The following is a 17,002-nucleotide window of genomic DNA, read 5'->3' on the forward strand; positions in this document are numbered from 1 at the left end:
TGCAGCTGCACACACACACATACGCACACACACACAAACACACACACATGAGCATTACACATAGTACATTACATAGTAAATCGCTCACTCACTCTCATTCAAGCAGGTAAAGCAGCAGAGGCCGCGGTGCGACTTTGCATATCTCCCGCTATCACCTAGCAACCTGCCGTGTCTCCTTTGAAGGCATCGAGCCGGCCGGCCATGAAACTGAAGTTCCCCAACCCGGGGCTGGACGAGCGGATCCCCTCCTACGAGGAGCTGGAGAGGCTGGACAAGGAGGCGGCCGGGGACAGGCCCAAATGGGACAATAAGGCCCAGTACATCTTGACATGCGTGGGCTTCTGCGTTGGACTGGGGAATGTGTGGCGCTTCCCTTACCTGTGCCAAAGTCACGGAGGAGGTAGGAGGCGGTGGCGCGGGGGGGGGTTCTTTGGTTAAAAAAAACTCAAAGAAGTGACAGTATCATAGTGGTTAAATATAGCTAGAGTTGGCCTAATACAAAAACCTACCTGGGCCAAGGTCGTAGAGAAGTAAGGACATCGGGAGGATGGCCTTTGGTCGATCAAAGAATTACAATGTCTTTATTGGTTTGCTTCTTGCATACCAGGAATTTACCCTGCATTTAACCCATCCTAACTTTTATGACCAGTGAGCAGCCTGTCACTATCACAATGCTTTAAATCAAGTTTAAATTTACAGAAAGCAGCTGGATCTACTGTACATGTAAAACAAGTGTGCGTTTGTGAAACAGCCAAGGCTACCAAGACACCCAACAACTTACATGACAAAGTCCACAGCCTGTCAAGATGCACGAGGCACTTTAAGTTACACTATAACAGAAAACCACACCAATGCAAAGGCTTTTATATTTGAACTTTTATTTTTCAACCATTCCATTATAATATAGAAACACGCGCTCTTCTTTTGTGTCCGAAAGGATGACTTACAAAATCATTCACTCATTCATTGCCACACAGGAATAGACTGATAGGAACTGCAGTATAACGTTAATGATTCATTGTAGGGTTATTAGGGTTTTGACCCTCTGGCCGTTCCTTTATGTCGGCTTCTTTACATGTGAGATATTGTATGTTTACATTTTGAAGTATGCGGGTCATTCCCCTGTACGGTACAGTACGTATGTCATTGTTTGAATGCTGCAGAAGACAAGGTCCTAATGGTTACACAAATATGCTAAGACGTGTATATTGTAAAGGTGCCATTTGTAATCAAAGCAGGTTGCCGCCCCCCTGAACACCTGATGCAAGAACATACTACTGTACTACACACGCCTGCTCAACATGTGCTTTGAATGGATTTTGACGACGCTGTATACACATCACTATGGGAACAGCTGTTAGCTTTGATATTAGCGAAACACTGCAAAAGGAAATAAACGTGGGTGCGTTAAGAATGTTTATGTTGTCAAGTTGAACGTGTCTCGTAATGTTTGAAAACGTTGGAGTTGCTCAAACATTGGAGTAAGATAAGATAAGATGTTCCTCTATTGAAACACAGGTGTCGTAGCAGCAGGCGGGGGGGGGGGGGGGGGTACAGGTACAGGCAGGGAAATAGAAATGGCAATAAAACATAGATAATAAAATATCAGAGTAGAGGTAAAGAACAAGATAAATATGAATAAAAAAGAAAAGTTAAAAGTAAAAAAGATAAAAGTGACAGTCGGACAAGGTGAGACATATTAGGTTCAATAATAACACACTGACAGCTGAGACATGTTACTCTATCAATATTAATAATAATAATAATAATAATAATAATAATAATAATAATAATAATAATAATAATAATAATAATAATAATAATAATAATAATAATAATAATAATAATAATAATAATAATAATAATAATAATAATAATAATAATATTAATAATAATAATAATATTAATAATAATAATAATAATAATAATAATAATAATAATAATAATAATAATAATAATAATAATAATAATAATAATAATAATAATAATAACAACAACACACTGACAGGTGAGACATGTGTTACTCTATCAATAATAATAACACAATGACAGGTGAGACATATGTTCCTCTATCAATAATAACAATACCACACTAACAGGTGAGACATATGTTCCTCTATCAATAATAATAATAACACACTGACAGGTGAGACATGTGTTACTCTACGATACTCTCAATAAATATAGGCAATACATTTTTTTTATCTGAATAAATACTATGAGTACTAAAAGTAACAGTATACACAAGGTGCAGTATACACAAGGTACCCTGACTGGCATTTACATTTAGTCATTTAGCTGACACTTTTATCCAAATCCAGAAGTTCTGTACGACAAGTCAGCAGGAAGGGTACAACTCTATGTAGCAATGTTCATCAAACAGTGTTGAAACTTGGGTGCTGCACTGTTGAGTGCATAGTAGTAAAGATAAAGACATATTAGTATAGTACGAAGAGTGCACGATAGGACAGTAAGAAGGTTATTATTATTATTTTCTTTTCCATTTCTGATATTGATTGAAGAAGTGTGTTTTTAGTCAACAGTGAAAGATTGGTCATGTTTCGGCTGTCCTAACTGTGGTGGGAAGTTCGTTCCACCATTGTGGAGCGAGGACCGAGAATAGGCGGCTTCTCTTTGATGACCCTCCCGGAGCTCTGATAGGAGTGGGTCTGAGGCGGCCAGAAGATGTAGAGCGGAGGGGTCTTGAGGGTGTGGAGTTATAGACCATTGACCGGAGGTAGACGGGAGCCGTTCCCTTTGCTGCGCGATATGCTAGGTTGAGGACCTTGAAGCGGATTTGTGCGGCGATGTGGAGCCAGTGCAGGACTGCAGGTCCCTATGAAGTGGGGTAACATGGGCTGACTTTGGTAGGTTGGAGATCAGGCAGGCGGCTGCGTTCTGAATGAGTTGAAGAGGCTTGGTGGCAGTGGTCGGTAGACCAGTGAGCAGTGCATTGCTGTAGTCGAGGCGAGAAATGACTGTTGATTGGACAAGGAGTTGAGTGGCTTCTTTTGTCAGGAAGGGGCGGATCCTTCTGACATTGCTCAGGAGGAATCTGCCGGTTCTGGTTCTGCAACGTGAGCGGAGAAGTTCAGCCGATCGTCAAGGACTACACCAAGGTTCTTGGCGCTTGGGGACGTGGCCACGGCTACATTCTCCACTGTGATGGAAAGGTTGGTCAGCGGGGAGGATTTGGCCGGCAGGTGAAGCAATTCTGTTTTGCTTAAGTTCAGTTTGAGGTGGTTGGTAGTCATCCAGGTGGAGATGTCGGACAGACAGGCCGAGATCCGCTCAAAAGTAGAGGAAGAGTTGAGTATCATTGGCATAGCAATGATAAGAGAAAGCATGAGACGTGATAATGTTACCCAGAAATTTGGTGTAAACGGAGAAGAGGAGGGGTCCAAGGACCGGGCCCTGTGGGACACCAGTCTGAAGGGGGCGGGGGCCGACAGAGTCCCTCTCCATGATACTTGGTAGGAGTGGTCGTCGAGGTAGGATGACAGCCATGCTAGTGCAGAGCCAGACACTCCCATTCCTGCGAGGGATGTGAGGATGATCTGATGGTTGGCCGTGTCGAAGGCTGCTGACAGGTCCAAGAGAATCAAGACAGAGGAGAGGCCCTTCGCTCTTGCTAAGTGAGGAGCCTCTGTGACCGCTATGAGGGCCATCTCTGTGGGGTGACCAGTCCTGAAGCCTGCCTGATTAGGGTCTAGAAGGTCATTCTGTAAGAGATAATCAGTAAGTTGGTTGGGTACAGCACGTTCATGTGATTGATATTGAGTTTGTAGACCATGAGTGAGAGGTCAGTCAAGACCAGTGCCTCCACCACGTCTGGAAGGTCGGCTGTAGCTAAAACCTACATGTAGGGCTGGAACAATAATTCAATATGATAATCTATTTCTTTCTTTACATTTTTTAAAGAAAGAAATTTGAAATCATGATGAAATTATGATATGTGAGATATCGAGATATACAGTTCAGTTGTCTAAATTGAGGGTTAGTCATCTACAGCATGCATGGCTAATATCAGATACACTCTTCTGTATTTGGTTTGTTTGTCTACTCCATTGCACAACATCATTGGTTACATTTGGTCTGCAATATGTTTGTTTAGATTGTTGTTTGTAAGCAATGGAGTAAAACAGACCAATGTTGAGGTAAAAAAAAGTTCTAAATAACAGATTTTCGAACCCTAATTTATGTATATGGTCAATGGGTTGGGCCTAATATGGCCTAATATATAAGGTCTAATAGGTTTATATCTTAGTTAGTATGGTAGTTAACTTGTCATTTTCCAAAGAGATTATACATCTAGAGGGGTTGTTCTTATCTACACAGCTAGATGGGGTAGTTCCACTTCCTTCCTATCTACACAGTACAACCAAAGCATTCTCACAACTACCAAGCTATTAGAGGCAGCTGTTTTCTACCAAGAACACAACACTGCTACTTTGCACAATACTGGAACCACTTAGTGATGGGGTTCAGTAACCTCATTAAAGAATACATTGGAAGCTTCTAAAGTAGGTGACACACATGAGAACAGATTGTCTGACTCAAATGTTGTGGTGTGGTGAGCAACAGGAAGTGTTGTGTGTTGAGGAACAGGAACATGAAGTGTTGTGTGGTGAGGAACAGGAAGTGTTGTGTGGTGAGCAACAGGAAGTGTTGTGTGTTGAGGAACAGGAAGTGTTGTGTGGTGAGGAACAGGAACAGGAAGTGTTGTGTGGTGAGGAACAGGAACAGGAAGTGTTGTGTGGTGAGCAAGTGTTGTGTGGTGAGGAACAGGAAGTGTTGTGTGGTGAGCAACAGGAAGTGTTGTGTGGTGAGGAACAGGAACAGGAAGTGTTGTGTGGTGAGGAACAGGAAGTGTTGTGTGGTGAGCAAGTGTTGTGTGGTGAGGAACAGGAAGTGTTGTGTGGTGAGCAACAGGAAGTGTTGTGTGGTGAGGAACAGGAAGTGTTGTGTGGTGAGCAACAGGACGTGTTGTGTGGTGAGGAACAGGAAGTGTTGTGTGGTGAGGAACAGGAAGTGTTGTGTGGTGAGCAACAGGAAGTGTTGTGTGGTGAGGAACAGGAAGTGTTGTGTGGTGAGGAACAGGAAGTGTTGTGTGGTGAGGAACAGGAAGTGTTGTGTGGTGAGCAACAGGAAGTGTTGTGTGGTGAGGAACAGGAACAAGACCAGGAACAGGCCGTGTTGTGTGTTGTGTGGTAAGAATGGGGATCCAAATAAACTTAAACTTAAACAGGATGTGTTGTGTGTTGAGGAACAGGAAGTGTTGTGTGTTGAGGAACAGGAACAGGAAGTGTTGTGTGTTGAGGAACAGGAACAGGAAGTGTCACGCTCATTCTATCCATCTCTACATTGTCTTTCCCAGGAGCGTTCATGATTCCCTACCTGATTCTTCTGGTCCTGGAGGGAATGCCTCTCCTTCTGCTGGAGTTCGCCATTGGCCAGCGCCTCCGGAAGGGCAGTGTGGGGGTGTGGCGGGCCATTAACCCTTACCTGACTGGTGTTGGTAAGTAGCCATGTGTGTCATGTTGCTTTTTGACTGGTCCTCGTAAATCGTAGTAGGACAGAACCTTCCAATCACAATCCCGCTTCTCTGACCTTTAACCTTCCAATCACAAGCCTGCTTCTAACCTTTAACCTTCCAATCACAAGCCTGCTTCTAACCTTTAACCAATCACAAGCCTGCTTCTAACCTTTAACCTTCCAATCACAAGCCTGCTTCTAACCTTTAACCTTCCAATCACAAGCCTGCTTCTAACCTTTAACCTTCCAATCATAAGCCTGCTTCTCTGACATTTAACCTTCCAATCACAAGCCTGCTTCTAACATTTAATCTTTAACCTTCCAATCACACGCCCGCTTCTAACATTTAATCTTTAACCTTCCAATCACGCCCGCTTCTCTAACCTTTAGCAACCTTCCGATCACAAGCCTGCTTCTCTGACCTTTTACCTTAAACTTTTTACCTTTTAGCCACTTCTCTAACCTTCAGGCCGTTGCTGCCCCCTAATATATTATCGTGGCTTCGTCAAAACAAATCATACATCTCTGTGTTCATTTGTTGGTCAAGGTGCAACACCAGAACTCAGCATAATTTTCACCTAAACAAGTGTGAATCTGCAATACAACTGTGACCATGTGCAAGCATGCATCCACGCATAGGAGTATGTATATAAATACATATCAAGGACTGCCCGGAGTACCCAGAGGGAACCCACACAAACACAGGGAGAACATACACACACACACACACACACACACACACACACACACACACACACACACACACACACACACACACACACACACACACACACACACACACACACACACACACACACACACACACACACACACACACACACACACACACACACACACGTCTGACCTCCATGCCAAATGACACCCTACCCTCTTTCAAAACCGCTCTCAAAGAGCACCTACGGGTGGCTGCAATTAGAAACTGGCCCCTGTAAATGTCCCCCCCTCCCACCAATGTACAGTTTCTTCCCCTTCGGATGTATGTATTTTTTATGATCTCTTTTTACTACACAGTTCTGTATATCTGTATGTCTTGTATGTCATAAATGTCCTGATGAATTGAAAATGGGGGATCCCGATGTAAACAATATGCAAGTCTTTTTCTGGTCTGCATCCTCTTAGCAGTTGTTTTGTATTGAGCCGTACTGTATTGTACCCATTCTGCAATCTGTTAATAAAGTTTTCAATCAATCAATCAAGCCTCCTAGGGGCGTAAACTGTGGCCACTAGACGGTGGGGCCACTTTTGTGGACAAACCGATGAACCAACCAAAGTGAACTATAGAGCTGCTGGTCGCAGCTAAAAAGTTGTTCATAAACTCTTACCCAATGTCCCACCCTAACCTAAAATAGAGGTGACCTTTTTTTATTTTTTATTATTCTTGTTTACTTTGCATCTTGACTGTGTAGTGAGTAACAATCATACACCTCCCTTATAGGCATTGCCTCCATGCTGGTGTCCTTCCTGGTTGGACTCTATTACAACACCATTATGGCCTGGATCATGTGGTACCTGTTCAACTCCTTCCAGGACCCTCTGCCCTGGGCCCAGTGTCCCCTCAATGACAACAGGACAGGTAACAAGGGCTGAGCGATTTAACCTGAAATCCATATAACAGTACAAATAGTGTAGAGGTCTAAGCACTCTGCTTGGTCAGTCGTCCCTAAGAACACATTATTGTCAGTGTTCACTGGCGGGAAGCTGGTGAGGGTATGAGTCCTGGCCGTTGCAACAGCTACTCCTACTGGTTGGTCGAGACGCCTGGTCAGTGGGGAGGGGATCTGGGGGAGATAGTGTGAACCTCCACACGTGTGACACTCTGAGAAGTGAAACTCCTTGCCGTCACACTGTAGTTGTAGACGAGTAGAGACGGTTTCAACTTGACAACACAAACATTCTAAATGGACCCAAGTTTACTTCCTGTTGCAGACATTTCAAAAGAAGACTAAGGCTACGTTTAGACGAGCGTTTTGTGAACAGAAACCGCAAAAGTCGTTTTGCGGTTTCACTTTTAATTTTACGTTTAGACAAGCGTTTTGGGGTGGAATTCTCCGTGCAGACGACGCTGTAACGACGGAGCCTCGCTGTCACACGATTGGCGCATATGTCACATGACGTGCTGTGAAGACCCGCCCTACTCTGCCTCTGATTCGCAGACTGTGGATGGGGAATGTGATTGGACCAAAGCAGAGTCACTCAGACAGTGGGTCCACTCACGCCGCGGGACAGATTCTTGTGTATTTAACCCTTTCACTGCCACACGACAGCCGGTTGTGTGATAGTAAAGGGTTAACCTTCTGTCGTGTGGCAGTGAAAGGGTTAAAAGTACTGCCAATGTAGCCTTCAGGTGATCTCCGTTGATATATAGTCAGACATACTTGCTTTGTTTACGTCTCGGCTACTGGCGCATACCTGCTACCTGTGACGTAAGCAGTACGCGCGACCAGAGCCGTGACAACCCTTTCGTCATCGTTTTAACAGATTTATACGGTTTTGACAGTTTAGACGAGAGCTAAAGCTTTTGCGTTTCTAGGAATTCCACCCTGGAAGGTAGTCTCACTTTTTTGCGGTTTCACCCCGTAAAAACGGCGTTTCCGTATAAACGAAAGGCACATCCGAAAAAATATTTTTGCGGATTCACCTGCTAGCGTTTCCGTCTAAACGGGGCCTAAGCAGGTCCTTCTCACTTCCGGTAATTTGTCACATGAGCTACACAAGGCATGGCATTGGAGGGCTTATGCCCCGCCTCTTTAAGAGACTAGAGCAGGGCACAAGCCCCATTCACTCTGATGAGAGATGTGGAGGTTTACTATTGAAATCAGGGTAAATATCGGACTTTCCAATTTTAAGGTGTTCTGAAAATTTGTACACTAAATCAATGTTTTTCTGACTTGTAGATTCAGCGAAAAACAAGTTTGTTTGAGACTTGTCCAGTGATCTCGCAGTGTAAATGGTAAATGGTGCATTTATATAGCGTTTTATCCAAAGCGCTTTACAATTTGTTCCTCACATTTTACCCATTCACTCACACATTCACACACCGATGGCGGAGGCAACCATGCAAGGTGCCAACCTGCACATCAGGAGCAATTAAGGGTTAAGTGTCTTGCTCAAGGACACTTCGACATGCTGCCTGGGAGGAGCGGGAATTGAACCGGGAACCTGCCGACTACCAGACGACTGCTCTACCTCCTGAGCAACTGTCGCCAGTGTAAAGGTCCCGCCCATTTAGGAGACCAGAACTGTTTCATTTTCACCCCATTGGCTCTTGAATGCGTTATCCTTTCTTATACAATGGCATGCACATTTCTTGATTCTGATTGGCTGAAACAGTCAAGTTAGACGTAGTTATTTATCATAATACACGCTTGTGATCCCAGAACCCGCCCACAACCGAATTACAATCACTCCGCCGTTCGTGGTTTTAGGAATGAAACCAAGATGGCGGACAATAATCTTTATGAATGGATGTATTGATAGCGTCATAACGACTCATTCAAAAACGATTCTGTCACGTGGAATGTTTTAGTTGCTTACACAATGTTGGATTATGTAATTGGATGGTCATGACTCATTGTTAAACAAAATATAAATCGCACGAAGTGTGTTGTTAGATGCCATTCGTCAAAAGGACACTCATTTCACTGTTAATACAATTTTCAATCAATCAATCCAATAACACACACTCACTTCACTGTTAGACCGCATGCTTTGAAGCCTTGTTGTTTCGAACTGGTTATGCTTTGGCCCTCTTTCGAAGTCGGTTATGCTTAGAGTTTATCTTTAGAGCAGGGCGATAGACCACCAGCCCTGATTCCAAACTCTAAGCATAACCGACTTCGAAAGAAGGCCAAAGCATAACCAGTTCGAAACAAGGCGGACATTAATACAATTTTCAATCAATCAATCATTCCAATAACACACGCTCACTTCACTGTTAGACGGCATGCTCCCTATTAGGGAGACAAATTCTCTTTTCTTTTTTTTACCTACTTTTTCTGTGGATGGTTTTGTGAATAAATCTCCATTATGCTTAAATTAATGTGTGTTTATTGTATAGCAATAAGGTTGGATGAATTCGGCAATTGTATAAAGATGTAAGCACTGTCTATCTGTAATAAATCAATCAATCAATCAATCAATCAATCCAATAACACACGCTCACTTCATTCTTAGATGGCATGCCTTGAAACAGCGCACCTCCAAGCTGCTTCTACACACGGAGGCAACTTCTCTCTTTTTTTTTAACTACTTTTTCTGCGGATGGTTTTGTCAATAAATCTTCAATTAATGTGTGTTTATTGTATAACAATAAGGTTGGATGAATGCGCCAATTGTATAAAAGCCATTACACCACTTGTGTGTTATGAGAATTAGAGCATGCCTAGGGGGGCCTAACAACCACCCCGGCTAGGCATGCTCTGATTCTCATAACACACTCCTGCGCGTGATGTAATGCTTAATTATACAACAGTTAGTTCCAACAAAGTCATTTGATTGGACAAGAGGCATTCCATGAGTGCTGATATTCAGTATAAACAGCACTGGGACTTTTAACTATATGTATCACTCCACCGTACACGTGTTCTATTAATAACCGTTACTTTCACATCGTAATTTCACACAGTCGTTTCAGCTGGTGTTGAGAGAGAGGAGGGAACCGCGGCACGTTGCTCCAATTATTTTGAAACGTCTTTGGTAGCTTTTAGAAGATGACAGAAAGGCAGCCTTTGGTGGAGAAGAAAGTCACAGTAAAATGAATTCAAGTCGTCCATCGGTAACTGGATAATGTGTAGACCTATACAAAGTAGCACGTTGCCTGGCAACGGTCCTATAGTTCAAGAGCGCAATTGTGGAACTATTTGTTGGTGGAGCTAAATAAATGATTAAATAAACAAACCAATCATAATCTGCTTATTACTGATAACTAATAAATGGCGATTGTAGAACTGTTGTATAAAAGCAATATCAATATACTCGAGACAGTAGATTATCTTTAGTACTCGGCCAGTGGCCTCGTACCTGTGACCGTGCTGATATTCAGTATAACGGCACTCCCTCTCGTGGGATATTGCTTAATTATTACATGGCGTTTTAACATTAGCCAAAATGCTTGATTGTGATTGGTCAATATCGCTCAGTTGCCCCCGACAGTCGTAAAAAAGGCGAAGCAGCGCCTCTACCACCTGAGACAGTTAAGGAAGTTCAGAGTATCGGGGAAGATACTCCAGTCCTTCTACTCCGGAGCTGTAGAGAGCATCTTGACTGGAAACATCACTGCCTGGTATGGAAACAGCACGGCACAGGACAAGAAGGCCCTACAGAGAGTGGTGCGCTCTGCCGAGCATACCACGGGTATTGCACTACCTCCCCTGCAGGTTCTATACAACAAGAGGTGCAAATCCAGAGCCTGCAGAATAATGAAAGACCCTCACCACCAATAACAGCCTGTTCCAGCTGCTGAGGTCAGGCAGACGCCTGCGAACACCAGCTACTAGGACAGAGAGGCTTCGGCTCAGCTTCTTCCCCCAGGCCATCAGAGCCTTGAACAATGAACACTGAGGGTCACAGAACACTGAACTCTCCACACACAAGCACACACACGACACGCACGCTGTGCACGCTCACACACTAGCAGCCACTTTAACATGAGAAAGCACTCACTCATGCTGCACACGCCCACACTTATGGCCACAAAGGAAAGGTCACTTTAAAAATAGTATAGTAACAGTGTATTGCACTACCAAGGGACCTAGCATGTCCTTCATGCTCTGTAAATAACTTATGTACAAATACCGTGATGTCCCACTATGTTACCTGTTTATTGCACAATGTTGTTTATTGGATTCCATTATATGTTGTACTACTGTATTGCACATCGTTGCGGGCAAGACCACCCGCATTTCATTGTATACTTGTATGCCGTGACAAATAAAACTCTTGACTTGACTTGACTTGACTTGACAGCGGCCAATTATTTCTCGATAATTCACCGCTGTCATGGGCAACGCGCAATAATGACCGCTGTTAGGGGCAACAGAGCGCTATTGACCAATCACAATCAAGCATTTTGATCGCAGTCACGAAAGCTAAGCATTACCATTATGCACAGCTGCACTACATCAGTGCAATCAAGTCGGCTGCCGGCGATGACAGAGGAGCAACAGAACAACTGCGTCTGCATTTGATCTCGTCTTGTCGATGGTGTAAAATGAATTAGGTATATTGTTAGTAAGTTAGCCATGTAATAAGCAGGATAATGTATAGCTATACTCGGTCATTGTCGCAAAATAATTGACCTTCACTGCGTTTAGAACACCACCTACTCCCGAACTCCGCATGCGCAGATTGCCCACAGAGTCTAGGTTAATCAATCTGCGCATGCAATTGGTCGCTCCGTGTTCAGGAGACTCGGGCGTATAAAAGTATATTGGATCGTGTCTCCAGCACCCCCAGAGCCGTAGCTGCAACCACTTACGTCAAGGCTCTCATCCACATTCATTCATTTTCTCCCCCCGCTCTCTCTCCCATGATTTCAGAATACCGGAAGTGTTGCGGTGGTCTATACTGTATCAACAACTGATAGGAAATAAACATTAACCAAGCTGTTCCCTAGGTACAGTACAAATAAAAGTGTATCTATCGCCCCCTGCAGGTCTGGTGCCTGAGTGTGAGCAGAGCTCCCCAGTGGATTATTTTTGGTACAGAGTGACTCTGAACACCACAGCCACCATATCTGAGTCTGGAGGGATCCAGTGGTGGATAGTGCTGTGTCTGGTAGGAGCCTGGACTGTCCTCTGTGTCTGCTCCATCAGGGGGATTGAGTCGACGGGCAAGGTGGGTCGACCTATCGGTCATCTGCATGAGGGATAGGCTACTATAGAAGAAGATGACTTTATTGTCAAAGTACATGAAATGTGTCTTCTTTACACATACAGACAGTCCTCCCATATATGTGTTACTTCAGAGAGGTCAGAGCACAGGGTTGCCCGCAGTGCAGCGCCCCCTGGAGCAGTTTGAGGGTTCAGCACCCCCGGCTATCAGGGCATTCAGTACATTCTGCCTCCCTGATTTAAAATACACAGAAAGGAGGCTCAGAGGGACACAGGATACAAAAATAAGTCAAAAGAGAGCGTCCTTTGCAATATAATTGTGGTTGGTTGTTTTGCTGGTTGATTGACTGATTGATTGACGGGTTGGGGCTCCCGTGTCATTTGAGATGTTTGTCGTCCGCAGGCCGTGTACGTCACGTCTACTCTGCCATACGTGGTGCTCACCATCTTCCTGATCAGAGGACTGACCCTGAAGGGGGCCCTGAGCGGAGTGCAGTTCCTCTTCACACCAGATGTATGTCTCAACCCAGAGATCTTGACAGTATTTTGATGTTGGGTGTATGACAATTTTTTATTCGTTTTCTGTTGTTTTTATTATAACTATTTATTATTAGTATTATTATTATTATTGCCAGTAGTAGTAGTAGTAGTAGTAACAGCAGCAGCAACAGTATTATTTATTTGTGATTTGAGATGTTTGACGACCTAAATGTTTATTGTGAGCGATCTGCAGTGCTGAATTTCCCTCTGGATCAATAAAGTACTTCTATTCTATTCTATAGTAGTAGTAGTAGTAGTAGTAGTAGTAGTAGTAGTAGTAGTAGTAGTAGTAGTAGTAGTAGTAGTAGTAGTAGTAGTAGTAGTAGTAGTAGTAGTAGTGTGAGGATTCGCCTGTTCCCTGGACCTTGTTTTCCCCGTCTACTCTCCTCAACAGCCCCCACCCTTGCGATGATTTACTCTCCTCTACTCTTCACCGGCCCCCACCCTTGGACATCCTTGATCCTCTACCTTCACGCACCTGTTGGGAGTTTGCAATCACCTCGGGAGAGTACATAGGTTGCAGACTCCCCTCCAGTCCTTGTCGGGACGTTCTGTGTTTAGGCGAGTCAATATATGGTTTAACCCCAAAAAAATTGATACAAAAGGTTTTTCAATGGATTCTGGTAGTATTGGGCGTGCTAAATAACATACTAAAAGTCGACCAAAATCGACCCTCCGAAAGCCGTCATTTCCAAGATGGCGTCCCAGATGGCGCCGGGGCGATTAAAATGGCTATATCTCAAATTAAGAAAATGGTGCAAAGGATTTCTCAACTGATTCTGGTACCTCTGGGCATGCTCACTAACATACTAAAAATCTAGGAAAATACACCTTCCAGAAAGGCTTCATTTTCAAGATGGCGTCCAAAATTGCGGCTGGCCAAGCTTAAAATGGCTATATATATGTCAATATAAAAATTATATAAATGATTTTGTCATTTGATTCTGGTACCCCAAGTACCCCTAGACATACTTAGGAACATACTAAAGTTTTAGGGAAATACACCTTCCGAAGAGGCTTAATTTTCAAAATGGTGTCCAAAATGACGACTGGGAGCTTAGAATGCCTGTATCTGAAATGGGAAAACATTTCTAAAGGATTTATAAACTGATTCTGGCACCTCTATACATTAATAATGAGCAAAATATCTAGCTAAATATATCTGCTAGGAGTGCATCATTTGCATCATCAAAATGGCTGCCTGTAGCTTATTTTGGCTAAAATTAAAATTGGTTATTATATTCAACCTAGAAAGCTGGCTTTGGTGTTGAACACAAAATAAATGACCCACTTATTGTGGTCTTTAGGCCTACTCATCATCATCTTCAGGATCCTCTGGGAGAAACTTGTTATGTGGATTGTCACATTCATGAAGTTGACATGGTCCACAGACAGTAGTACAAGGTAGTCCATATTTTCTGCATGAGCAGCGAAGTGTCTTGCAGGCAGTGGTACAGTTACAATGAATGACCTTCAAGAGACTGTCTGGAGCAGCATTCATTGTTGACATGAGTGGGACAAATCTATTGTCCTGCAGGTTCCAGCCCCAGTCTAGAGCATCTATACCATCATCTGTTCCCATCCAGACGATGACCTGGTAGTATGCTCTACGACAGTGGAATTTGGTAGCAGATTCAGTTGGTGGTAGACGTTCAGGCGTTACCGTTGATGAAGCTGAGACAACCTTCTTGCTGAAAATGTTATATCTCATTTTTGCAAGCGAATCTGTGCACTTTCCACCAAAAAAGACAGCCATTGCTTGGCACCCAAGGTCATCGATCACATCTGTTGTCTGGTTTGGTACAGTGAATGCATTGGCACAAGCCTGAAGGACAGGATCCCCTTTTACAAGTTTTTGGAATGCTGTCTTTTTGCCAACTCCGAAGATCCGGGAAGTTGTGTCACAGCCAGTCACAGCATGGATGAACAGCAACTGAGAACACACATCCTGTCCGAGTACTTCTTTCAAATGGTTTATGGCGTACACTTTAAAACTGCCATCAGCTTTCGACTTGTCTGATCTGAAATAAAGGCCATTGCTATCTCTCTGTGCATAGTAAAGAAGTAAGACGAGGAGATCAGTATCTTCTCCAATCAGCGTCGTGGTGTGAAGAAGAGATGATCCCACTGCGGCCCTTACTATGTCTACATCAGCATCTCCAAGTGAATTGACCACAGTGCAATCCCGTTCTTTCAGTTCATCACTTATCATGTGGATCAGTTTCTGTTTATTCAGATCTCTTGACAGGAACTCCTCCTTCTTACCTGAGAACTCTGTCTCAGCAGTGAAGTTGACAATGGGATGAATATTGTTTCCTCTTCTTTGATGTGTGTTGTCTTTAATGGATGGCCCATCCTCATAGCCATCAAACACAATGGTTGTAGCTGAGCCATAATGTTGGATGGTGAAGTCTGCATATGACTGTGCAATTTTACCATAGCTTTGTCCGTGCTTCCATTGTATTCGGTGAAGGAGTGAACCACCATCAAGAACATAATGCTCCGTTTCTGGTACAGAATCTAGGATTGCATCACTTGCATGATCACAGATCGCGTGCGCTAGTTGTGGTTTATCAGCTTTGCGGAAGACGTTTCCCGCTTCAAAGAGGGCAGGAGGGAAAGGACTGAGTTCGTAACGCATAACCTCCTCCAATGACAGCTCTCCAGTCTGGGAGACAATAAGGAAACGTTGAAAAAGAAGTGCAGAATCAATGATTAGATCAGGAGCAACCTTGATAGACGATTTTTGTCCAAGGGTTATGGCTTTATCCTTTCTACTAAATGAAAATGTGAATGCCGGCTGTCCGATCATTTTGTGCATGATGTTGCGTCCAACAGAGTCATAATCATGCACGTTCACTCCATCCTCAGCGACAACACCTGTAACAACATTCCTTAAAGAAGAGTCTGGAAAGAAAGGTGAACATATAGCAAGTTTTGAAGTGATCTTCTCCAGGTCAGCAGCATCCCTTTTCATCCTTGCCTCTGTTGAATCCTTGTGCTGTTCTGATGTTGTGTATGTCTGGTTTGAGAACTCCTGCATTGCGGTGTTATACTCTGATGTTATGCCCTTTGACATTGTCCAAAGGGATCTCTGATTGTCGGTCATTCCACTTCCATGTGTCATCCCTCCTGTAGTCTTCAATGACCTCATCAATGTTGTTTCGATTACAAGATCTGAGCTGAGGCCTGCCCATGATTGGCTGCTGCAACGGATAACATGAAAACCCTTTTCAAATTGTCTGAAGACATCTGGGTGGTTGATGTGAAGCTGACTCATCTCTTGGACATAAAAGTGTGCCGATTTCAAGTAATTGTAATGCCCAGCCGCAGCGAATATCGGCATGCATTCAGAAACAGCGCATAGGTGCAAAAGCCAGGAACCTGTGCGATCTGCTGTTATCAGTGACCTAGCAACTTCTAACATGTGTTGGTAATTTAGCCACAACTGACTAGTTTTGGATCTAGCACACAGTTCCATCTTCCTTTTTCCCAGCTCTTCATTTATTGTAATGAGGGTCTCTGATGTGAACACTGTTTCCAATGGCATTTCACCCTTAACTATTGAGGTATACATTGCTTCAGACTGTTCAACCATTGCTGCAAATTCATGACTATCATCTACCATTTCTGATATTATCATGCGGTTAAGACATTTGTCAACCAGAAGATGGCCATGGAATGCTCTCTGAACTGATTTGCCTGTCATCATATGGGCTACTGAGTTCTCCCCATAGACTACCCCTAGAATGTCCTTAAGTCCTGTACCGTCCATCAGTGTACCAATTGCTCCTAGCAAATTCATAAATGTGTGAAATCCTCCTAGGAGCAGGACAAAGGACTTGAGGTGACTGCACTGTGGTGAATCTAGGATGATCTCTGCTGCTTTCCAATATAGGGGTTGGTCAAATGTAACTACTGGGGCAAGGTGGTGTTTGGATGCCAGACCACAAATGAACTCCAGTGTTGACAGAATGCATGTTTTGTCTCCGGAGTACATGTCTATCATTGCTAAGTATCTCACTGAAGACTGCCCTGGATGTTCATCTCCCTTATGAATAATGTGCATCATCCCC

The 17,002-nt window shown here is 43.6% G+C and overlaps 1 protein-coding gene across 1 annotated transcript in view; it reads left to right on the forward strand.

Moving 5' to 3' along the window:
• Window positions 1-201: 201 nt before the first annotated feature.
• Window positions 202-17,002, forward strand: part of LOC311226563 (sodium-dependent neutral amino acid transporter B(0)AT1-like) — a gene marked incomplete at both ends in the record, with an annotated part of 32,706 nt that continues 15,905 nt past the window's right edge. Inside the window, 5 exons of the mRNA XM_084311983.1 lie at window positions 202-400; window positions 5,378-5,518; window positions 6,992-7,129; window positions 12,209-12,390; window positions 12,790-12,900. Of these exons, the coding sequence (XP_084168109.1) occupies window positions 202-400; window positions 5,378-5,518; window positions 6,992-7,129; window positions 12,209-12,390; window positions 12,790-12,900 (771 nt within the window). The remainder of the gene's footprint in view (window positions 401-5,377; window positions 5,519-6,991; window positions 7,130-12,208; window positions 12,391-12,789; window positions 12,901-17,002) is intronic.

The sequence above is a fragment of the Notolepis coatsorum genome, assembly GCF_963971535.1.
Source record: "Notolepis coatsorum genome assembly, chromosome: 4".
NCBI lineage: Eukaryota > Metazoa > Chordata > Actinopteri > Aulopiformes > Paralepididae > Notolepis > Notolepis coatsorum.